This window comes from Pogona vitticeps, chromosome 4, assembly GCF_051106095.1.
Source record: "Pogona vitticeps strain Pit_001003342236 chromosome 4, PviZW2.1, whole genome shotgun sequence".
NCBI classification, from domain to species: Eukaryota; Metazoa; Chordata; class Lepidosauria; order Squamata; family Agamidae; genus Pogona; species Pogona vitticeps.
Genome location: NC_135786.1, coordinates 136,546,331 through 136,570,858, shown reverse-complemented (window position 1 = coordinate 136,570,858; position 24,528 = coordinate 136,546,331). Strand labels below are relative to the sequence as shown.

Genomic DNA, 24,528 nt, shown 5'->3' with positions numbered 1-24,528 from the left:
TTCAAAAGCATCAATTCTTTGGGGGTCAGCCTTCTTTATAGTCCAGGTCTCACTTCCATACATCACTACTGGAAAAACCATAGCTTTGACTATGTGGGCCTTTGTCGGCAAAGTGATATCTGCTTTTTAAGATGCTATCTAGGTTTCTTATCGCTTTCCTCCCAAGAAGCAGGTGTCTTTTAATTTCGTGGCTGCTGTCACCACAAAATAATTTTAATAAAATGTAAAACTTAATTTAGTTTATATATGAGTGCTGAGAATGTGTTTCAGTCTCCAAATTGTGGAATCTGACAGTTTTGGTACAGAGAAGTTAAAGTCTGTCTTCCGTTTTCACACTTCAGTTCACCTCTTACTCCATTAAGAATTAGTCAATTTCCAGAGCTTAGAAAAAGAGTGAGCCAATCCTTTTCTCAGTCTAAAGTTGTCCACAGCTTTGTTACTGTTTCTGTAAAACTTTTTAAAGTTTTGGTTTAGGGACCATTTCTGTGTAGTGTCTCAATACCTGTTTTATCATGTCTGTAATTGTGTTGCCTTTTAATTTTCCTTATTTTGCTGCCCTTACCAGAGACCTTTGGGTAGTGTGGGCGGCATATGAGTTAAAAAATATTCTTAAGACATTATTTTGTAAACTTCTTTAATTTATCATTACATTTATTTCCCCCCTAGAATTTAAATGAATATGTAGCTGCCTTAGTTGCACTGAAACAAAAGATAATTGACACGGAGTAAGTATATATTCATCTTTTCTAGCCACAAATGTCTTTATGTTCACATGTACCAGTTTTGGAGCTTGCCTACCCACACATAATTCAGTGGCTTTAAATCCCTTTTAAGTCCAGGAAAATTTAAAGCATCTGCTGCACACATGCAACTTGGTATAACCCCGGAGGCAATTTTTTTCAGCACAGAATGATAGTAGTAGTAGTAGTAGTAGTAGTAGTAGTAGTAGTAGTAGTATTTATTTTGCAGTCACAGACCCAATAGAGTTCTTATAGTCCACAAAAGCTCACTGTGCCAAAGGACCAGGGAGTAGCCAGGCATTTTGAGAATGGAGTAGAATAGCAGCTGCATGCCCTTTTACGTGGTGCAGTTCTGTATAAAATTACATCTGGTGTAAGAGCTAGCAAGCATAGTTAATGTGCATGTTTTTAAAAACCCGAAGAGATAAGAGTCAGCATATCTGCCATTTGCTATCTTAATTTTCAAAACATTTTCAGCACAGCAATATTCCATGGCCAAAATCCTGCAGCACAGTTATGCCTTCATATGCAAATAGTGTAACTCTCAGCAGCTTCTGGCTGTCAATTAAAGAACCCTCATATAGATTTTTTGGGGCATATACCAACCCACCCGACTTGCACGCACCTGAAAATCTAAACAGGGGTTCATTAATTGTAACATCTGCCTTCCATGGGTGTAATTAAGCAACATGATTTTGGCCCATGTGTGTATCTTTCACTTTATTGTCCAAATCCCAAATTTTGCCAGCATTCTGTCATGTATGTTTAGTGTGGAGCTATATCTCATTTTTTCCCTTTTCCTTCTCTTACAGCCACTTGCTGACAGAATACCAACAAAAGTGCAATGATATCCTTTTCAGCATTTCTCCACTTCCTTAATAAAATGTTTCCATATATAATCAGCATATCATTACAGGTTTGGGGTGTTTTTAAGTGATAGAATGTATAGTTTATGGTGAATACATCTCTGTATCAGGTTGCTGCAGTATGCATGCTATACATGTTGTGGAAAAAGTAACAACTTTATGAAATCTAGATGGTGTAATCTGCTAAAGCTCGGATTACTGAACGTTGCATCAGGTGGCAGTGCATAGATGGGGAGTGGCAGCCACAGCAACTTTGACAGAAAACAGGCAGCCTGTTTTCATAGCATCAGGAAGAGCTTTTGTGCTTATGCTAAAGGACCATTGTTTTTTTCAGGGGACCTTCTGTAAAAGAATTAGGAAAAGGCTGTGTGGTTCAGGATTACAAAGCTGTCACCTAACTCTTACATTTCTGTAAAAGAAGGCACTGATGTACCCTGGCCTTATCATCTTTCACTGTGTTAATACTTGTTGGCTGATGCTTCATTTTTGTTTGATTTATTTATTTTGGGGTGTTGGTGCTTCTGTTTAACATTATGCTCAGGTTTCTTTTAAAAACTTTTATTTAAGAATCTGGTGGCAGACGATCAGTAAAGTGGTGGAGAGGGTGGTGGCCGATCAGCTTCGGGCCCTTTTGGATGAAACCAATGCCCTGGATCCATTCCAGTCGGGCTTCAGGCCGCACCATGGTACAGAAATGGTACTGGTCGCACTGCTGGATGACTTGTTGAGGGAGGCTGACGGGGGCAAAATGTCCTTGTTGGTCCACCTCGATATCTCAGCCGACTTTGATACCGTTGACCACGGTATCCTCCTGGGGAGGCTTTCAGAGTTGTGAATTGGTGGCTCAGCACTTGCCTGGCTCTGTTCCTTCTTGAAGGACCGGCCCCAGAGAGTACAGCTTGGGGAGAATCTTTCGGCCCCGTGGAGTTCCAATTGTGGGGTTCCACAAGGGTCAATTATCTCCCCAATGCTGTTTAACATCTACATGAGGCCGCTGGGTGGGGTCATCGGGGTGTGGGGCCTCGTGCCATCAGTATGCTGATGACATGCAGCTCTACAGCTCCTTTTTGCTTACTTCAGTGGATGCCGTTCTGTCCCTTCAGTGCTGTCTGGGGGCTGTACTGCAATGGATGCAGGAGAATGGGTTGAAGCTGAACCCAGACAAGACGGAGATCCTGAGGGTAGGTGGCCCGACCATTAGCAGCTTGGGAAACTCCCTCACTTTTTTTTGGGGGGGGGTGACTCTTGCCGCGAAGAGTGAGGTTCGCAACTTGGGAGTACATCTGGACCTGCCGCTCACCATGGAAACCCAAGTGGTGTCAGTGGTCCACTCCGCCTATTACTATCTATGGCGAATTGTCCAGCTGCGTCCCTATCTTGATGACAGGGCCGTCACCACTCTGGTCCATGTGCTCGTAGTCTCAAGATTAGACCACTAATGCACTCTACGTGGGGCTGCTTTTGAGATTGATGCGGAAGCTTCAAATGGTGCAGAATTCGGCAGCCAACTACTTACTGGAACGAGAAAATACCAGCATATCTCTCCCATTCTGGCTGCCTTGCATTGGCTGCCCATTCACTTCCGCATTGACTTCAAAGTGTTAATGATGACATACAAAGCCCTAAACAGTTTAGGACCTTGATACCTAGAAGAACGCCTTCTCCCACCTAGATCTATTTGAGTCATTCGCTATAGCCAGGAAAGACGGCTGAGGGGCCTAACACTGAAAGAGGTCCAAAAAGAAAGAACAAGAAATCGGGCCCTCTCAGCAGTGGCCTCTCGACTTTGAAACAGCTTGCTGTCAGAGATCTGCCTAACACCCTTGCTGGGTGTCTTTAAGAGCCAATTAAAGACTTGGCTCTTTAGTCAGGCCTTCCCTCCTACCAATACTTGACTTTTACTTTCTGCTTGGCCTTTTGTTTACTTTTCCATCTTGATTAACATTAATGTTATCAATTTAAATTATTGTTTTAACTGTTTTTATGTATGAGTAGACGCAGGCTAGAAGGGCGGGATAAAAATCTAATAATAAATAAATGATATACATAAATAAATAAGAACAGCGCCAGGCTCATGTCTGTGTGTATTTGACATGGATAATTGAGAATACAAAGTTACCTATGTGTGTCTGAACAGACACAGTGTTATTTATGAGATTTATATCCCTGTTTTCCACCGAATCATGTTTATGGTACTCGAAGAATAAGTTCAGGGTAAAGGACAGAATAGCAAAAACACCAAAACAAGGGTGATGAACACATGAACGAATGCATGAAAACAGCCAATTGAGCAAACTATTGTATATTTACAGTAGCTATAACAAGCAGCCAAAGGCCTGTGCAAATAAAAATGTCTTTGCCTAAAGGTGGAACATGATCAGAGAATGAGCTAAATAGGCCTTCTGTTACAAAGAGTCCAAGAGCCTGAAGGCACTCAGCATGATGGCCTATCCTCAGATTCCTGCCATAAATCCTGTTGTGCAATTAGGCAAACAGCCTAACTTGTACATGCAAATTGCTGAAGGTTGAGAAATAATCAGTATTATTTGTTGCATGCCAAGTCACGTGTCTCAGTATGCAGCAGATAATATCTGTTGATTTACAGCCATTCATTCCTGAAAGTTACACCATTTCTGCAGTTGAACAACAGGATTTCATTAAATTGTAGAAAATGAAGTTGGAAGGCCATCAAGTCCAACCTCCTGCTCAACTCAGGAATCCAAATCAAGGGCTACCTGCCAGGTGGTTGTTTAAGTTTCTCTTGAATGCCTCCAGTGTTGGAGCACTCACCACCACTCTAGGTAATTGATTTCATTGCTGTACTGCTCTAACAGTTAGGAAGTTTTTTTCCAGAGAGTGTGGTATAATCCCTTTGTTTCAAGTTTTCTTTAACAAGGTGTCACAGCTTCAAGCTGCTAAAAGGTAAGAACCTATCCCATTTTGATAGTCTAATTGAGATTTTGTCAATTTTAAAGACAGTTCGCAGAGTAAATTTCTGGGTACTAGTAATGAATATCTGTAATAATTATTATTACGGTGCCATCAAATTATTTCCTAATGAATGATCTCTAGAAGGTCTGAGCATTAACAGCCTTGGTCGCATTTCACAATTTAAAGGCTATGGCTTTATTTGTTGAGTCAATCGTATTTGATCTTTTTCTCTTTTTTTCCTGCCTTCAACTTTTTCTAGCAGAACTGTCTTTTTCAATGAGTCTTGTCATGACATATCCAAAGTAGAGTAGCCTCAGATTATCATTTTAGCTTCTGCTGAGAGTTTGAGCTTGCTTTGACCTAGAATCCATTGATTTCATTTCTGTGATGCATTATTCTTGTTAAAGGCCATTTAAAAAAATAAAAACAAAATAAAGTACAACATGAAATGTCAACTATTATTTTTAGACATTTGGAAACCATTTCTAGAAGCTTATAGATCTTGTTATTTTTGCAGTTGTGTCTACATTCTATAGTCTGTTCATTCTGTTTTTGTTTGTATTTGTTCTTCCATTTTTAGCATAATAAAGTTTAATGAAAGATTTTAAAAATGTACAGTTAAGCATAAAATGTTTAAAAGACTAGTTACTTTAGAACAGTTTTAAAACACTTTAAAATCAGAAATGTGTAATATTTCACAATAAGACTTTTATTTTATTGTTTTGTCCCAACGTAATTGCTAGAAACCTGCCTGAAAAGGAAGGCTGTTGCATGTCAGTGGATGGAGAGCATGGAGGGGGGCAAATTGATCTCTCAAAGGATATCATGCATTAACTTAGGCACAGCTGTCAAAAAAGCACTCATGTTAACAAATATGCCTGTGTCACTGGTAGAACCTAAAGAAGGAAACTCCCCCCTGAAATATTTTTAAAAAACACAGAGGCTCATGAGAGATACAGCCTTTCACATAGCCTGGACACTCATTGTGTACTACAGTGTATGTTGTAACTAGCATTACCATTAGGAGTAGATTCCTCTTGTCCAGTCCCTCACATAAATTGTCCACCATGGTCACTAAACTTTCCAGTCACTGGGCCTAAAACCAGATTGAAATGGATATAAATATTCCATCTCATCCAGGAATCCTTCAATATGAACAGCCATGCCACACTTCAATACTTTGTCCAAGAATAGAATATTTGTCCAGTATGGTGGGATTCAAAGGGCTAAAGATCCACAAGACTTCTGTCAGTTATAACATCCATGTCAGAGGGGATCCTAGTGACTTTGTATGTACAGTGCTGTGCATATTATTCACTGTGGTCTGTCAAGTAATCTGCATCCTTTTGTTTATGGGGCAGCATGTATACAACTTGGACAACTCAAATTGGGTCTGCTTGAAGCTCTGCAGACTCAACAGTGGCAGGAAATATTTATTTCTTTGATGCTGCCACGACCACTATGGAAAAGGATTCCAGTGTGCTCTACCTTACATTATTTGGATCCATTCTTTAGTTTTCCACCATTGTCACTTCAGTGTCTGACCCACTTGCTCCATCTTCACCAGCCCTACTGTAAATCAGAGACTAGTTTGGCTCCACACTGTGGAAGGGAATACTTAGGAACAGTTGTTTTTTTCAGCTTTGGCCATTTCTCAGTTCTACAGGTCAGCTTTGGCAGGGTCACCAATTCAGGCAATTCCCCAAGAGCTGGCACGAAACCATTTGTTTCCAAACTTCCTAGGGCAGACTGCTTCAGTCCCCCATCTCCACCCTTGCAGAGGTTCTGAGTATGAGACAGCATATCCTACCAGGTAATGATTTGTCAATGAAAGCCTAGAGTTCCACCACACCCAAGTCAGCATAATACAGTCCAACATAGGAAACAAGATCCAGCCTGTCATCTGCAGGATGGATGGAGCCAAATATCACTTGGAACAGACCCACAATCATCATAAGGGATAAAAAGTCCTGAGTCATTGCTGATAAGATTATGTTAGCATAGATGCTGAAGTTCCCCCAGCATCACTCTCGAGGCTAGGTCCGGAAGGGAAATTTGTCACCTGGGTGGACAATACGGTGGACAATACATCAACAGAATTCCTATTCTGTTTTGGGCACCCACGTTCAGGTCCCAGCAAAGGATACCTGAAGGACTGCCTTCTTCCATATGAGCCTACCCAGCAGTTAAAATCTAGCCAGGGGGCCCTTTTGAAAGAGCCGTCCCTCAAGGAGGTAAGAGGGATGGCTTGTAGACAAAGGGCCTTTTCGGCAGCTGCTCCCAGACTATGGAATGCCCTCCCAACTGAAATTCGTCTGGTGCCGACATTGATGACATTTCGGCGCCAGGTCAAAACCTTCCTGTTCCAGAAGGCTTTTAATTGAAATAACATCAACTGTGGGTCCTGATGGCAATTTTAATTGTTTTTTAATCATTTTATCTTTTATTGTATTTTAATTGAATTTTAATTTTTGTAAGCCGCCCAGAGACCTTTGGGTAGAGTAGGTAGGTAGGTAGGTAGGTAGATAGATAGATAGATAGATAGATAGATAGATAGATAGATAGATAGATAGATAGATAGATAGATAGATAGATAGATAGATAGATAAAGGGAGAGGGCTTCTAATGAGGGTGGTAGAATCTTGATAGATCACTGCAGTTCCACCTTCTTCTGCTGCACAGAGAATCTTGATGGGCAAGGCCTGTCATAGTATATTCCTCAGTTGATATATCAGTAGGCTTAATCTGGGTTTAAATTGTCCTGCAATTTGTCAACTTTCGTGGAATAGATCTTTGCTTTTCTCTTTTTTTAGTTTTCTCTTTTGTTCCTTTGGTATAATAATTAACCGTCATTAATACTTGACTTTAGCATGCTTTGTACCTCACTTCCCTCCTCCAGCAAAATACCTGGGCGCTATCTTCAAAACTTTGCTTCTTAATTAATTTTACCTTTTGTTGTGGCCTAAGAAATGCACAGAAGATCTTGCTGAACTGAGGACTCTCGAGGTTGTACCGAGGCGTTTGTGTTCAAAGCCATGTTTTCTTTCAGCTTCTGTAATCTTATTCTACAATGCACATTTCAGAGAGAACAGTACTCTTCATCAGCAAGTGGAACAAATGTTTCAGAAAATATCACCTTTAAAAAAGTGTCAGGAAGAGCTGGGGTCTGTGAAAGCAGAGCTAGAGGAGAAAAAGGTAACTTTCCAATTGTGAAGTAAAAGTATATATTGAGGCCTGCTTTGAGGCATCTCAGTTCTCAGTCAGATTACTATATAGATTATGCATCTGTACCTTGAAACCTGTAATAGGCTGGTCTAAAAAAAGGAGGTCAGTAAATCCCATAGAGGTTGCTTGTGAACTGTCTCATGATCCCATAAAATATAGTGTGCTTTCACAAAGGCAAGCTAACTGTGGGCACTTAAAGGATCCCAGTCTATTTCTTTGAATCCCTTACGTCTCATACAAACGCAAGCCAGCACAGTGGGTGGAATTTCAAAATACATTTTTGAATAGCATGGAGAGGTTCAAGGTACAGGAGAAATCCTTTCTTGCAACCAGATGTTCATATGACATGGATTCAAACTTCTGAGATTTAAGACTGAATTTCAATTGTCTTTTCTTTATTATACACTCTCTGTACTGTGCATTATTTGGACATGATTTGTTTCTAAAGTAGCCTTCCAAACCTGGGGCTTCCAGATGTTTTGGAGTACAACTTCTTTCAGTCCCAGCCAGTCCCAGCCAGGACGAGCCAGTGGTCAAGAATGATGAGAGCTATGGTCCAAAACATCTTTAGGATACCACGCTGAAGAAAGCCAGTCTAAAGGAAAATGAGAATTTAAAATGTTTGCACATCTATGTCAGGCTCACAAGAGTTGTGGTATTCTCTGCATAGAAGATATGCATGCCTCTACATTTCGTATGTGTAATCCTGTTGAAAGGAAGGATTTGTGATAAAATGTTTCTGAAGCAGAAATTTGTTCCTTATCAGGTTTGAAGGGGTAAATAGCTTTTAAAGTGGTAAAAAGCTGAACTAGAGAAGGCATATCTGGCCTCAGTCACACTTCAGGATATCGCATTTGTTTCAAAGTAACGTCATCATACTCCTTGCAAGGACAAGAAATTACATATATTCTATTGTATTTAATCTAGTTAGCAATTGATTTTCAGGTTCTAAGTTTTATACTTCTGTATTAAGGTATTGTGAGAAGTCATGGAAAAGTGGGATATACCGTATTTTTTGCACCATAAGATGCACTTTTTCCCCACAAAACAGTGGGGTGGAAAGTCTGTGCGTCTTATGGAGCAAAGAAAACAGATTATATTTTCCTGTTTTCTTTTAAAAAATCGGTGCGTCTTATGGAGCGAAAAATACGGTAAATAAAAAATCAGTAGAACTGAAGTCCATTGTGATTTATTTGTAATCAGCATTGATTGTTTTCATTAGAGTTCACTAAAGATATACCAAGAAACCCATCTGGAATATGCTCGAGTGAAGGAGGAAATGGACAAAAGTGATGCTGTGTGAGTAATTTCATTATAAAACACCAATTTCTTTTATCATGAACATTCTTGAGTGTAGTAGCCTTGGGTTGAAATGAATTGTACACTGTTGTACACAACATAATTTGATAGTTAATGAAGAGACAGAACACCATATTAGATTAGCTTCAGGCATTCCAAGGAGAGGTAAAACTAACCTGTTCTGTGCAGATTTTATACTTCTCATTGTTGTTATTGCTGACTGTATTTTCATCACCTACATACCATAGTGTGGTGGTGAGCAGGAGGGGCAGAATTAGGAACATAGCTAATTTTGTGGTGGAACATCTACTTTAGGGAAAAGATTCTTGAGTAGGAAGCAATGGGAAAGGGGATAGATTAGTATTAGTTCACCTTGCCAGTTTTCTGGATGAAAATGAGAGGTTGAGTTTGCTCCCCCCAAGAAATGTACAAAGTTAGTAAGCTTTGCAGACCTCTGTATCTAAACTAGAAACATGAAGCTCAAGAGTTAATGGATGAACAGAGAATTTCCCCTCCTAAGAACTGGTTGATTGATTTACCTACCTACCAGCCACACTATTAGTGCATAACACTATTCTAGGTGGTTGACAATATAATAATAAAACGTCTAGAATATAATTAATATTAAAATCAATTTACTTTGTTTTTCCTGAAAAATTTAAAAAGGACAAAATATTTAATACATAATAATATTATATTGCAATTGAAATTTGCTAGAACAGGTCTTTTTGTTTTGTAACCAGAGTTTAGCAATCGGTGATTGTCCCTTAATTGGCCATTTTACCAAGCAGGCCAGCTCAGTTATATATGAAACTTCTGCCAAAAAGCTGTATACTAAATTTCAGATAGAAATCTCTGAGTAGTTTTAGCTTGGCCAAATGTTTGCAATAAAAACAAAGCCATTATCTGATGCTAGAAGTTATTTGGGAGGGGAGGCTATTTTGTTTGTAAATTTGATTTGGCTCGTTGCATTTGCCAGTTGCAGTATTTTGTTTTATTTCTCCACCACTGTCCTCAAAACACTGTCCATGTAAATTACCAGACATTTTTACATCTCTAATCAGAAGACTGCAGGGCATTTTCTGGCATTCTAAGCCAGATGCATTGGTTCAGCCAAAAGACCCACACGGAAGGAAATCATGGGCCACTTCTGATTTAGTTGACCACTCCCTTGAAATTCTCCTACGTATAGAGAACTCTTTGGTGCTTTTCTGGTGGACACCCTGAGCTCTTCTTGTCATGTCCTCTCTTACCAGATAAGCTGTAACCACATACCTCTATTCTGATAAGTGGAGGAGACCTGAATCTCCATCTTCCGTACATTCAGAATCACCGTCAGCCACCACTGTTTGCTCCCCAGAGTTGTATGCTGTGTCTCCTTCATGACTGTTACGCTGTCTCCTCCCCATCTTGATGTGTGGGGCATACTTTTAAGGTGAATTGTTTATCACATGTGTTGAGATCCATAGGAATCCAGCAGTGGGCTCAGGTTCTGCTTCAAAGTTAGCAAAATATATGATTAAATGTTAAATTGGTATTGATATTATGTATGGTATGCTAATTGGACAAAAAGCCAATATTAAGAGTGAATTCTGTATTTCTGTGTATTTTTTAAAATATGTGATCAGGAAGAAGAAACTAGAAACTAAAGTGAAGAAACTCGAAGGTAATTCATTTTTTAAAAATTTGTATTGTAAATAATGGGGTTATTAATAGTCCAGAGTGACTATCATTTATGAGAAGAAATTTATAGCAACATTTATACCTCACTTTTTAATCTTAAGTAAATGTATTTACTCAGACATGTTAAGCTGTCTTACTGCTAACTCCTTCCTTGTGTCTTCCCCCACACACACACACACACACTTCTTGTGAAACTATAATGTTAGAAATGTGTTTAGTCTAATTCTAATTCCATGTGTTAGTGATAATTCACAGCTTGGAAGAATCCAGCCCTCTTGCCCATGCCTTGTCAGTTATATGCAATGCTGTCATTGAAGCTCAGCAAGAGAATTACACTGGTGCCTCACACAACGATGTTAATTGGTTCCAAAAAAATCAACGTTGTGTGAAACATCGTTCTGTGAAACACCATTTCCCATAGGAATGAATTGAAAACTGGTTAATCCGTTCCAATTGGAACGGATTGCCATCGTTCAGTGAAAATCCCCATAGGAAACATCGTTGAGTGAAACAATGTTTCCTATATTGGAATGTATTGAAGCCGACTCAATACATTTCAATGCCTTTGCGAAGTCCTTTTTCGCTCCTGTAAAAGTGTCTTACAATGTTTGGACACTGTTTTAAATGATTGCAATGGTTAGTCCACCTCCTGAAACCTATGCAAACTTAATTTGATGTTGTTCTGAGTCGTCCTTAATTTTTAGTGATTTTTTGAATTTTCTCTCATTGGAATGTATTGAACTTTCCGTCCAATGCATTCCATTGAGAGAAAATTCAAAAAATCACCAAAAATTAAGGACGACTCAGAACAACACCAAATTAAGTTTGCATAGGGTTCAGGAGGTGGGCTAACGATTGCAAGCATTTAAAACCTGTTCCAAACATTGTAAGACCCTTAATGAGCGAAAACGGAAGAGCTTCAAAACCACTGAAGCCGGCTTCAGTGCTTTTGAAGTCTTTTCCGATGTCCCTTTTTGCTCATTTTTAAGTGTCTTACAATGTTTGGAACAGGTTTTAAATGCTTGCAGTCGTTAGCCCACCTCCTGAACCCTATGCAAACTTAATTTGGTGTTGTTCTGAGTCGTCCTTAATTTTTGGTGATTTTTTGTTTTCCTTATTTAAATGAATTGAACTGTCCATTCAATTGATTTAAATGGGGAAAATAAAAAAATCATCAAAAATTAATGAAGACTCAGAACAACACCAAATTAAGTTTGCACATGTTTCACAAGGTGCACTATGGAATCCAAGCATTTAAAACAGGTTTCAAACATTTTAAGACACTTTTAAATGAGCAAAAAGGGACATCGTTAAGTGAAATTCCCCCATAGAGAACATCGTTAAACGATGGGGGAAATTCCTCAAAAAACCCCATCGCTGTGTGAATTCATCGTTGTATGAAGCAATCGTTGTGCGAGGCACCACTGTATTTGCATTCTGTCACCACTGCAGAGGGATGCTTTGCTCCCCTGGGTTTCCTTCACAAGTGACTATTTCATCTAAGAATTACATAAAGAGAAAAGGAGGTTTTATTTTCCTCTGCCACACAGCTGAAGTTACTTTTTAGCACCTGTAATCAAAGTCTGCAGTTACTAGAATTGGAGTCTGTTTTGAAGCATTCAAAAGTGAGGTAGTCCAAGTGAAAGGCTGGTCTTAGTACTGCTTATGAGAACACCTCTAGGACTTCTGGAATTCTCTGCAGAGGGTAATCCGTATCCTTTCTTGTTGAAGGGAGATAGACAGAATTTCAGGAACTAGAAATGTTCAGAAGATCTGTAAGTGTTGTAAGAAAGGATATCTCTGTATTGGATAGTTCAGGTGTGCATTATAATTAAGGTCAAACCACTGTTCGGTTGACTGTTGCTGGAAGTATATCAGGTTAAAAAGGGAGAAGAGTATGAAGGATGAAGGCTTAGGAATGGTGAGAAGGAGTGCATTCTCTCATCCTTTCATACTTTATGGTGTTTTATTTTATTTTTTTATCTGATAGCACTACAGTCTCAGAAACTGGTGTCCCTTGCAGTGGAAATGTGCAAATATATATTTTTATGGGAACAATTGGTTTTTATTAACTTTTAGTAAAAATCCTACTCTAGGTTTTAAAGAGATTGTTAGACAGGTTTCTAAGATACATGTCTGTATTTGGAAGTAAAACTGTGGTGCTGATGCATGGTGTTTTACTGTGGCTGTTCACAGAGCCAAGCTGCACACTTCCAGTGTGATGAAATCTTAATGAAATACATACATGATAACACCAAGCTGGTTGCTGCAGCCTTGAATAAACTGAGAGTTTGACAAACCAGAATGGGAAGATACCATCACACCAGTGCATGTTGTCCTTGTTTGCTGGCTTTTATGGCAAGTCTGAAGTCAAGTTGAGTGGATTTAACACACTTTTGTTGTTGTTATTTTAAATAAAGAGGCTGCAGCAAAACATATCCAGGAGTTCAAGCAACTGAAAGCAGAAAAGAAAGTTCTTGAGAAGGAATTGAAGAAAGCACAGGTAAGTTTTTAAATCAAGTAGTTTATTACAATTAAAGAAGTACTTTTCTTTGACTGTTGTGGTTGTGCACATTTCAACTAGTAGTTCTTCAAGCTACAGAGTAAGTGCTACTCAGAGTAAGCCTGTCCCCAGGAATTCATCTAGTATTTGTTTCTGAGGTGTCTAGTGTGTTGTGTTTTGTGCACCATCTTTTCCTCAGTTTTTTTCTCATTGTTCTTCATTCCTCACCAGCTCAATGACTAGTAAAATCAATTATTTCATGACCCCTTTGGGAATTTTATTGATACAGGACTTGCAATACAAAGAGTACTGGTCATAGACACTGTTTTGGAGATTGACTTCATGTTTTGGCATTGTGGCCTGCAAGTAGGATAGCAGAAGAACGCATGTTGGCACAGAATGCAAGTGATTAAGGAGCTTAAATAATCGTGATGGTGGTGGTGATGATGATTTAGGAGTACTACTAAGAGGGATGATACTTTGAAGCAGTGGTTGGTGATGTTATACCTGTTGGCACCAGTGCATCCCCCTACAAATTTAATTGTATATGCCAAGGTACCTTATCCCAATCAATTTATGTTTATTTTTATTTTTGTTTTGTTTTATTTTTATCTTTTTTAAATTTAAGTCTCTTAATTGAAGCTATGAGGGCCTCCATGTAATGCCATCATTGTTTCCCATGAATGCCTCTTTGCTGATACTTCCCTCAGCAGCATGCTCGGCCTCCAAGGAAAAAAAAGGGGGGGGGGGGGTCAAGTGCTTCAGCAACTCTTTTTGCTGCTGTCTTGCAAGGGGTAGTATGATGCAGAGAACAGTGTGGAAGAGTCTTAAGAAAAATCACATTGGAGTTGGGTTTGTGGAAACATGCAGGGGCCTGATCTCAGAACACCAGCTGAGAATTTTTTTTTTTTAATTAGGGAGTGTTTTGACTTGTTTGTGTGAGAGTGTGTTGTATGTGTGCACATGGTTTTTTGCTGGGGATGGGACATGCTGAAAGGGTTTATGGGTGAAGCAGAGAGAGGGAGGAACTTGGAGGGGTCACCAAGAATAGTGAATGTAGTCTTTATGTGCTTGCAGTGAGAAGAAAGGAATGTGTGTGCATGTTTGTAGATATGTATGATATATGTGTGTATATGGAGATGTGACAGATGTGTTTGTGAGCATATGTGTAGCAATCCAGGGTAAGAGATAGTGTGCACACAAGGGATGAATATAAGCTTATACTGCTAGACATTTAACATGTGTTAGAGATAAGAATAAGCCATCCTAAAATATACCTTTCAGTTATGCATGAGACTTGTAAAGCTTTTGAGAGACCCATCTTTTTGCATACTAGAAATTTTGAGTGGTGTTTAATTTTAACAACTTTGGTTTTTCCCCATTCATATTTACAGGAAAAGACTGGCGGCTTTCCTGGTAAAAAGCAGAAGAAAGGTGATTCTTCTTTTCTATGTTGTTGCCATTTCAAATTTAGGCTCAAATCTTAATTACTGATCTGTTATATCTGTGTCGACCTATTTCCTCTCAGTCTTGAAGAATGCAGAGACCCAGAGTGAAAGAGAGAATCCAGTAGGAAATCTAAACAAAGGTTGGTATGTATACATCATTCTCCTCTTTCATAAAAGAGGGTTGCAGTTGTTCATGTTGACTGTTCTTTGGTCAGCTGTCTGTGCACATCCTGGCATAAAGCCTCATGCTTCAGCTTTACATATAAAGATACTGCATGGTGGTGCCTCAAATCATGGACATCTGGAGCCTTGCATCATGTGCAGGGCTCCAGAAACCATATAAGTAGTAAATAATATCCTTTAACAGAAAACTAAAAAGTTCTGTACATTTGGTACATACGGATTTATCTCTAAAGCTAATGTGTGCAGTCGGGAGGCTTTTTTCTTGATCTATTGAATGTTTGTTTGTTTACATTTCTAATAGCTGGAAATGATTATTGGAACCTCTAGTGCAGCCTGTGACACCCCAGTACACATTGTGCAAATAACTATACCATTTGGGGGAGGAAAAAATCTGAACTCAAGATGGCTGATACTTCATGTCTTGGCCTAGTAGTCTCCTTGCTTCCAGTACAAGAGCATAGAAGAGTGCAGTGTATTGGAACATAGCAGCTTGTGGAAATTGGAGTTTGTCTAATTTGGAATGGCAAGCAATGCTCTAGGGCTTATGATATTGGAAAACAGAGGGTATTGGCCATGGCTGTAATTCTGATGGAGGAATTCTGGAGGGGAACATGTTGAGCTAGGTTAGAGTTGCCTGATGATAGGGTATCTGCTGTATTGTAATAATGAGGCCACATCTCAAAAGCACTTTCAGATCATTTTGAAAGGCCAATTTCAGAGGAACACAGCTCTGAAAATGATGCCATAAACAGTACTAGCCTGTCAAAATCTTACTAACTTATTTAACCAGGCATCCCCTTTGCTTTCCTTTACTCATGTTGAGCGCTGTGTTGTGGTAGCTTCTAGGAGATAAATGAAGGCACCAATTTGCTTTCAAAGATGCTTTCTCACCTGATTCAATTCCTGTTCCAGATGACCAGGTCTTAATCAATGCATGTCTTTTTGCATACAAGCACCAAATAATTAAATTATGGCCAGAAAGTGTTTAGAATGCCAACACAGGGGTGAAACAGAAGCTCTGCTTAATTCCAGTTTTCTTTTTAGTCCACAACCTAATTAACAAAAAGGCAAGCAGAGACAAGGAAAAAAATGATGCAATTCAAATTGACGTTGTTGTATTGTTGATTGTGCTAGCAGGACTTAGTTCTCCAAGGAGGCATAGGGCTCAGGAGAGTTTTAAAGAAGGGAAAAGAACATTTTGCTTTGCTCATGACTTAACGTTTTGTACAAAGTCAAGCTTTCTGTTAAATATTACAGAAATTATGTTCTTGTGCTCTGATAACTGTGATGGAAATGTTTGTTTTGGTGTGTGCCTGGATTTCTCTGGACTCTCTGAAATCTTTTTATTTTATTCTTACATAGCAGTAACTAGCTTTATGGGAGTGCATTTTGCAACCATAGATCCACATTCTTTTTGAAAAATCTCCCATTCAAGGGTCTTTCAGCTGTGAAAAAACAACACTATTTCATTTATTTGTACTTACTTGTCATAGAGTATCCTTCAGTCACATGCCCAGGATGTCTTATAAGAAGGAGTTCTGACAGTTCAACAATACGTTCCAAGTGTGGTTCAACACCATTTTTGCCAGGATGCTGTCCTCAAAGTCATGTATCAGCAGCTTATGTTGTGAAGAAGTACCATAACAATTTAGTGACAGCAACAGCAAAGGCAAAGTAGAAATGGGGGTCACAAATACTTTTTTTCTCTTTTTGCTATTGTTAAAATAATCTGACATGGGCACCTCTTTGAAAACATAATGGCTTAGATGCTACTTTATTTCACAGAAAAAATTAAGCTTCTATTGAAGGAACTCTGGATGTGCATTGATGGCTCTACACCAAGTCAAATCAACAGAAATGATTACTTCTTAGGTGAGCAATGCACTGTAGTTCTAGAGATAATTGAAACACTTTTCACAATGTCTGCTGTTTTCTGTAATAGTGAATAAAAATTGTCTCTTCCCCTGACTACAGCTGATTTACACGATCATTCCCGCTCACATGGAAAAACAAGTGAGTACTTTTAATATCTTCCCTGCCTCTCTCTTCTGAGCTCTCACTGTGTATTGCTCACACACTGAGTCTGTTCACACACGATTTGCTACCTGAAACAGGCAGTCTTTGGTCTGCACTCATCCTCTGCTCCTTTTCTCTCTGGGGAAAGCTGGTGGTCAGATTGAGAGATCCTGCACTACTTTGAATAAAGAATCTCTTGGTCTCTGGAGATTAAATTCTGAATTAGGGAAAGCCTATTATCATGTGATAATGAGATAAGCCCTCTCAAATTGGCTATTCAATGTCCCATATGAGGAGAAAAGAGGACTCTTGCTCCTATCAATTTTCCAGAAGCTCAGGAGGAAATATCTGAATAATGCCTATACCATACAAGCTAGAAATGTGCTTTTATTTATTAATGTCAGAATGCCTAGCCTTCAAACAGGAAGTCTTGATAAAGATGCCTCTGGGTACTGTGGATTTCTGTCTCAGAGGTGCAATGTATGATTGCTGGGAGGAGCACGCGTATCTTTGTTAGGATCCCTGACATATTTTAAACAAACAAGTAAAATTTATTATAAAATTTATTTTATTTATTTTAAAGTTTATTTTGATGGTAAATTGTCAACCCGCAAAGCCCTCTAGTTGTATAGAGTGAACACTAGACAAACACATAATACTCTTGATTCAATCAAAGTGAAGACACGTGCATTTCAGCCACAGTGTTTTTGTTCCGAAAGAAGCCTGTCCTGGTCCAGCATACCACTATTGAATATGCATGCTGACTCTGCTAGTTTCCATGTAGAGCGTTCATATTATCCTGATATTAATTGTGTGGAAATCACATGGTAGTTATAGATCAAAATAAGGTAGCAGTTAGGGTTACATCATCAAAGAACTAGAACAGATCATTTTGAAAAGCTTAAGTTTGGATCTTCCCAGCTTTCAGAAGGTAAGGAAAATAGACATCTTGTTTTAACTGTGGATTATTTCCTATCCCATAGAAACAATGCAGAATCTTTCAAAATTCAAGAAATCTCAAGGAAAGGCTCCTACTTATAGTTCTTCAACTGAAAGCCATACACCACAAACTTCTTTGACATCACTTCAGATAAAATTGGACGACAGTCCTGCCAGATGTGGTGATCCACCAGAAAGCAAGGGCATGGAAACTACTGATGCTTGGGACAGTACTCTTTGTAAAAACCAGTCTCTACAGCACATCACTCAGACAGATTTAGCAGCAAGTTGTATGGATCATTTCAACAAGGATCAGGAAGAACTTGATGAAATTATGAGAGATGTTTTCAATTGGTTTACCCCTCTTCCCCCTCTGCTGTCTCCCATAAAGTTTTCACCTGCTGCTACTCCAGTAAGTTTCAAAATGACTTAAAAGTAAGCAATATAATATTATGATGGTAATTGACTTCATAAATTGCCACAATACTGCTGAGGCTGGATACTTTTTTGCCTAAGGTGACATGAAAGAGCTATTGTTGTCCATTGTGAGCAGTCAGCCTACTGTTGTCTTAGATAAACATGCTTCACAGGTTTTTTAACACTTTGAAAACTGAAAAAATGTTATTGCCCCTTGCAGCCAAAATCAGTGAATCAATGTGCCTCTTTCACACACTCTCAACCTTTGTCTGTTTAAAGGAGCAGATAGAGCCGATTCCTAAGCATATAGGTCAGAATCCTGCTTTATCCATGTATATGTTGAATTGCCTAACCCACCAGGGCAAATTGCTACCAACTAATAAGGTGCTGGCCACATTAGAAGTCATGTGCCTCATTGTGCAACAGGCATGTGCCTGGTAATGCAGTTGACACATTACAGTATTTGGTGTAAATTCGCTATGGTGAGTTAAATTATTTAACTTATGGTTAAATCACCGGCAGGATTCTTGCTATTAGATCCAATTCAATATGGCACATTATAACAGGCTTGAACATAAGCAAGCTGTTTTAAACTGTCGGTCCCTTTTCCACATCAGAAGATGATCCTTTGATATTCAGTACCTGTCTTTTCATGTACTATAATGCACTGTAGATGTGGGTTGTCTAGGAACCTCTGTTAGCTCAAAAGGCAGTGTTTGTTGTTTCAACTGATATGCCTCCTCATAGTGTTAGAGCACTCTCTGGGTGGTTTACACCATAATTGTGCAAAGAATGTGCCCCCACCCCCCGTGAATGGGTCCTCATTTTACTGACCTCAGAAGGATGGAAGACTTTGTCAATTTTGAGCTGGCTACCTGAACCCATTCAGACTGAACTCAGGTTGTGAACAAAGGTTTGACTGCAGTTTAACCACTGCACCATGGGCCTCTTGTTATATTGAACAGTCTGTCATATTACTGAGAACTAGAGCTAAGTTGTCATTAAAAGATACAGCTGTTTAAAGATGCCTTTAGTAGTCATGTAGGCATGTACATTGATTGGTTGGGGAGGGGGGGGTTAGTTTAGTTTAGTTTCATTTTTTTTATTCCAGATCACAACATTCTCAATTCTGGAAGCTCTGCTCTGGTGTAGTTTCCTTTTCTAACAACAGATTATACCCAAGTTTGGGCCATGAGGCCTTCCAGCCCAGCCTTTGTCCAGGTGAGCACAATACAGGTACTTTGTCTGTCCATCCAATAGAACTTCCAGAAGGGAGAACTCTGGGATTTGAAGTCCAGAAAAAGAACGCACACACCTAGTGGTCTGTACCCATTTTGCTAAAAAAGTGGTGAACATTATAATTTGTATTGTTACGGCAATTATTGTATTACCAACTCTCATTTATCTCTTTAAGGATATATTGTTCGGAGACATAACAGATTCCAGTGATGATGAAATGAATGAAAATGCACAAATGCTGGAAAACATTATGGAAAAAAGCGATCAGAGTGAACCAGCAATTGAAACTGTTCAAGAAAATCATTCAGCAGGATCTTGGAACAAATGCAGCAGTTCTAGTATTAATCTTGCAAATAATGATCCTCAAGAACCACCTGAAAAACTCAGAAAATTAAGGGATGAACAGTCAGTTCTGTATCCTGACCCTTTGACAGCAACATCAACATACTTTAGTGAGAAAGATGCCACATCCAAGAATCAAGAGAGGCATCTAGAAGAGAATTCTGACTTTATGGAAATACACACAGTGACTGGCAAAACAGCACATAGTACAGAAGGCTTCAGTGAAAAGACTGTCAGTACAACAGATAGACTCCTGTTGCCAAGTTTAATGTCCATTAACCTACAAGGTCAACAAGAAACAGTCAAACCAGTGTATGTTCAGGAAATGCTTACAGGAAGCATTGTGGATGTGCTAGAAGACTCCAGTGCCTTTAAAGAAGAAAAAGGAAAGAAAGAATTAGCTAGAACAAAATTAGACGATTGGCCTCAGCCACTTCAAGATAGAGACCCTCAGAAAATTGAAGGACTGACAGGAGGAGGAGTGAAAGATGTCAGTGACAACATCCAGTCTGAAAGTAATTCCATAAAAGCATGGCGTGTTGATGGAGAGCCCACTGAACAAAATGCAGCACCTGAAGTATGTAGTGCAGACAAAAATGACGTACAATTCATGGAAAAGAAAATGAATGTCAGCACCCGTAAATCCCTTTTTGGAGCAGAACGTCAACTTGAGCTGGTCCAGCAGCAGAGTGCTGAGGTGCCATTTAGACAGCCCAGCAAAAAAGTGATTAATGCCTCAGATACAGGTACCAAATCACAATATGTAGAAGAAGGCCATAGCCGTGCACAGAAATCCAATGAGCAAAATGAGATGGAAGCAAATGGCAAAGGATTTGTGAATATAGATGCTCTGAGTCCAGAGCTGCATTTTACATTGGAAGCAGTTGGATGCACTGAATCATTGTGTCATGTAGATGAAGTAGTACAGATAGGAAATGAATGCAGCATTACTGCTTCTGTTCCTACCAAAAATATAGATGATAATCCACTGAAAACAGCAGATAGCATGACTGAGGAACCAAAATCAATGGACATAAAAAAGGAAGGTCTGCAAGAAGAACAGGTAATGGACCAAAAAGTTTTTGCTAAATTACCACAAGAGACAGGTGGTAAAAGTGATTCAGTGATACCAGCTCAAACATTTGTCATCAAAAACACTTTGCTACTTTCTGAAGGACTTGTTGAATCTAATAGTGTGGCCTTTGAACTGGAGAATGTCACTGAAAGTGCTTCAGAATTGGACTGCACTGAAAATATGGGCACTGAATCTAAATGTGCATCCAAAGTAGATAGTGTTTCAAATAGCTTTCAGACTGCAGAGATATCTAAAGAAGAGGAATGTTTGGTTTCCAGCAGCATACAGGAAAAAGGCAATGAATCACTGAATATCACAGAAAAAGAGGCCATACATTCTCTTATGGTAGGAGAAGGCGAAAAACCATCTGCTTTGGGAACTATGTATAATGAGAAAGTGAGTTCATTATCTAGAAATCTACAGTGTGGAACAAATGACACATCTCAAGAGATGTCAGATTGGTATGGTAAGAGCAATTCATCTTCTCTAAAGAAATATGCTACAGAAGAGACAGAAAAGAATGATGGCTATTCTGTAGCAAAGGAGATGGTATCAGAACACATCAAGAATGAAGGTGCAGTTCCATCTGAGCAAAATGTGTCAGAGCCTGAAAACAGAGATATTGAAACAATTTTGACCACCACAGTGAAGTCCACTACAGAATCCATTGGTGTCACTTGTCCTAACCTTGAAGTCAATCTTGGGCATTTAAGCAGAAATGTCCAAAACTCTGGTGATGATTCAGTTGCACCATCTCACATCCCAACATGCATTGTACTTTCGTCTATAATTAGAGAAATGCGTGCTTGTGTTAATTGTCCTAATTCCGGAGAAGGTTTGAAGGGTAAAGAGGGAAATATTAATGATTCTGAGGAAAGTAGCCATAGAACCATTGACTGGCTTTCTAACAGTAAAAATGAAGTACAGTCACTTTCTGGTGAACTGCAGGCACTAATTAAAGGTTATCATGGTGGAAATAAGTCTGAAGCATTGACTCCTGAAGCTTCTAGTCTAAACAGTATAGATGTTCCGACACAAAACAAATCAGTCCAAAATGATGAGGAACTTGTTATTCCTGATAAATCAGGGACATCTTCAAATACTGTAAAACAGACCCTTGAAGCAACAGCTAAAGAAATAGCTGCACTATTAAGCAGTGATATAAAATCTGAAACTGTGGATGAGGCAAAGATGTCAGAAAATACGATTGTGAACTCACCTGTCTCGGATTCCTCAGAAGAAGAAACTTGCCTGCTAAGAAAGGTGGATTTCACAAAAACACCTCCAAGGTTTGCAACAGCCAAAGATGGATTGGAGGGCATAAGAAGCAGTCCTACAGGTACATTATCTACTATAAGTCCAGATGATGACGTGCATGAGTTATCTCAGGATGCAGAAAGTGCCTCCCTAAAAGATGGACAGTCTGCAATATGTGACACTGATTCTCAGATGATTGCATGGGAACATTCATATGCAGAAAGGTTAACATGTAGTGATGAAAATGCCTTATTAGAATTGGAAGACTCTATAGCAACAGAGAAGTCAGGTGAGAGGCAAACCGAACAAAATATTCCACCAGTTTTTTCACTGCCAAGCCAGGCACTAACATATGAGAAATCTCTCTCCAGAAAGTTGTCAGCCAGAAATCTGGAGATTGATAGTGATACATCAGCACCAGACACAAAGCACAGTGGTGTTAGTGTAGAAACCTCTGACGTTCAGTCAAACATTTCTGAAGAGAAGTCAAGTCCTGCGCAAGGAAGAAGCTTTGCTGCTTCAGATTTGGAGCAAAGCCAGTTAACATCTTGCCATGCTGATGATGGTAATAACAAGGAATGCTGCGTAGAGAATAAGGGAACAACTCCTGCTGTTAAAACCAACTTGAATGCCATGCCACCCACCTTCGAATCTTCCAACTCTATCTCTGAACAAGAGAAATTAGTATCTGTGAAACTAGACTCGCTAGTTCTTTTTGAACCTTGTCCAAAAAATGGAGCGGAGCAGGTTTCTAAACCAACAGATTCTATAGATGCTGCAGATGTTAAAAGTGGACAAGACAGGCTCTTCCACAGAATACCAAGCTTTAAAGGAAGAAGGAAGAGTCGCCATACCTTGCTGACTGAAACAATATTAGCTGAGGCAGATACTTCTGCACCAACGAAACATTGTCCAAAAACTCTAGCAAAAATTAGGCAAGAAATGGGTCCCCCTCTACCACCTTTGCTCCCCCCTCTGTTAGCTACGCCTCCAAGAACTGTTAAGCCTGTTTCCCCAAGAATGTCTTTGTCTAGGCAATCTTCCTTACCATCCTCACTTCATGAATTAGTTTCTCATTTATGTGAAATTCCAGTTTCTCCATCGATGTCACCATTGTCAGATACTCCAAAATGTGAATCCACAGCTACATTGACCACCCCATCTCCTTCTGAAATGTCAGTAGGTCAGAGAACTCTGTCTTCTCCCCTTCAGTTTTGTGCCACCACTCCTAAGCATGCCCTTCCTGTGCCAGGCAGACTTCCTCCATCTGCAGCTAGCAGTGGAATACCATCTGTGCCTCAGGAAAATTCAGTGAAAATTTTGGACAGCATGTATCCAGAGCTATCTGCTCGAGCAAGAACGCTCAACATCCTGAAAGGTAACATTCAGCTCAGTAGGTCTTCTTCTCTAGATAGCAAGAATATCCCTCAGCCTGTCCATCAAATCAGTGGCTTTAAAGCAATCAATTCCACATCCACTGTTTTTGTTAAAACAGGAACAAAAAACATGTCTTATCCAGACCAGCCATTCTCCAGTATGAATGAGACTGGGAAAAGGACACTGTCATCAGTAGCTATGCCAAAGGGTGCCAAAAGGCCAAGGCTGAATAGCAGGTTACCAAATTTGGAAATCTGCAAGGAAGAGCTTTCATCTGTAGTCTCAGATGTGGATCATCAGTGCTCTGCTGATGAAACTGTCTCCCTGGGCAATGAGGATGCCACTCATTCAGTTGGTGACTGCAATTCAGAACTGCCTTTGTCATTTGAAAAAACTGATAATCCTGACAGTAGAGCTGTGGCTGCAGCATTGGAAAAGATTGCCAAAGACTGTTTTGACGTATTACCTGTTATTCGTAGCCATGTTCTTGTAGGCAATACGTTAAGGGTACCAGTAATGAGAGATGAAGAGAAAGAAGTGGTCTATGAACTCAGTGTTGCAAAGAAGGTCAGTTACCTTTTTAATCTAATTACCAGTATGCTTGAACAAGCAATTATTTGTGGGATGATCAAAGTAATAATTGGATAGTCACCTCCATAAAACCCACCATAGATTTGAAAAGGTCTTTGATAATTTTCAGTCCGTACGAATTTTAGCTAGAGGGGCAGAAAGTGCAATCAGTCTGAAGATTTATTTTCATCATTAGAATTGTCTGTGCTCTTTCAGGTATCTCACAGTCTAAGGTTGGCCTCTCCTGGAATTTTCAGTACATTAATTTAAACCTATATTTAGAGTTCATCTTATATTTTTCAAAAACTTAAATAAATAATCCCGAACATAATCTATAAAGGTTTTAAGACCTTTAGAAGATGCCAAAGATGGATGCTGGAACACCAGAGTGGGACCTGTTTTGCCTAAAACAGACTAT

The 24,528-nt window shown here is 39.3% G+C and overlaps 1 protein-coding gene across 3 annotated transcripts in view; it reads left to right on the top strand.

The window, feature by feature from the left end:
* ICE1 (interactor of little elongation complex ELL subunit 1) overlaps positions 1–24,528 on the top strand; it is a 45,248-nt gene that overhangs the window by 6,959 nt on the left and 13,761 nt on the right. The window contains exons 2-14 of one of the 3 annotated variants that reach the window (XM_072998458.2): positions 667–725; positions 1,553–1,588; positions 4,511–4,528; positions 7,621–7,732; positions 8,985–9,061; positions 10,690–10,727; positions 13,165–13,247; positions 14,642–14,681; positions 14,776–14,835; positions 16,664–16,750; positions 16,853–16,891; positions 17,878–18,245; positions 19,665–24,107. In XM_072998458.2, coding sequence (XP_072854559.2) covers positions 667–725; positions 1,553–1,588; positions 4,511–4,528; positions 7,621–7,732; positions 8,985–9,061; positions 10,690–10,727; positions 13,165–13,247; positions 14,642–14,681; positions 14,776–14,835; positions 16,664–16,750; positions 16,853–16,891; positions 17,878–18,245; positions 19,665–24,107 — 5,460 coding nt within the window. Of the gene's footprint in view, positions 1–666; positions 726–1,552; positions 1,589–4,510; positions 4,529–7,620; positions 7,733–8,984; positions 9,062–10,317; positions 10,497–10,689; positions 10,728–13,164; positions 13,248–14,641; positions 14,682–14,775; positions 14,836–16,663; positions 16,751–16,852; positions 16,892–17,877; positions 18,246–19,361; positions 19,472–19,664; positions 24,108–24,528 lie in introns of those variants that run through there. The other 2 variants (XM_020795584.3, XM_072998459.2) reach the window with 2 other exon arrangements.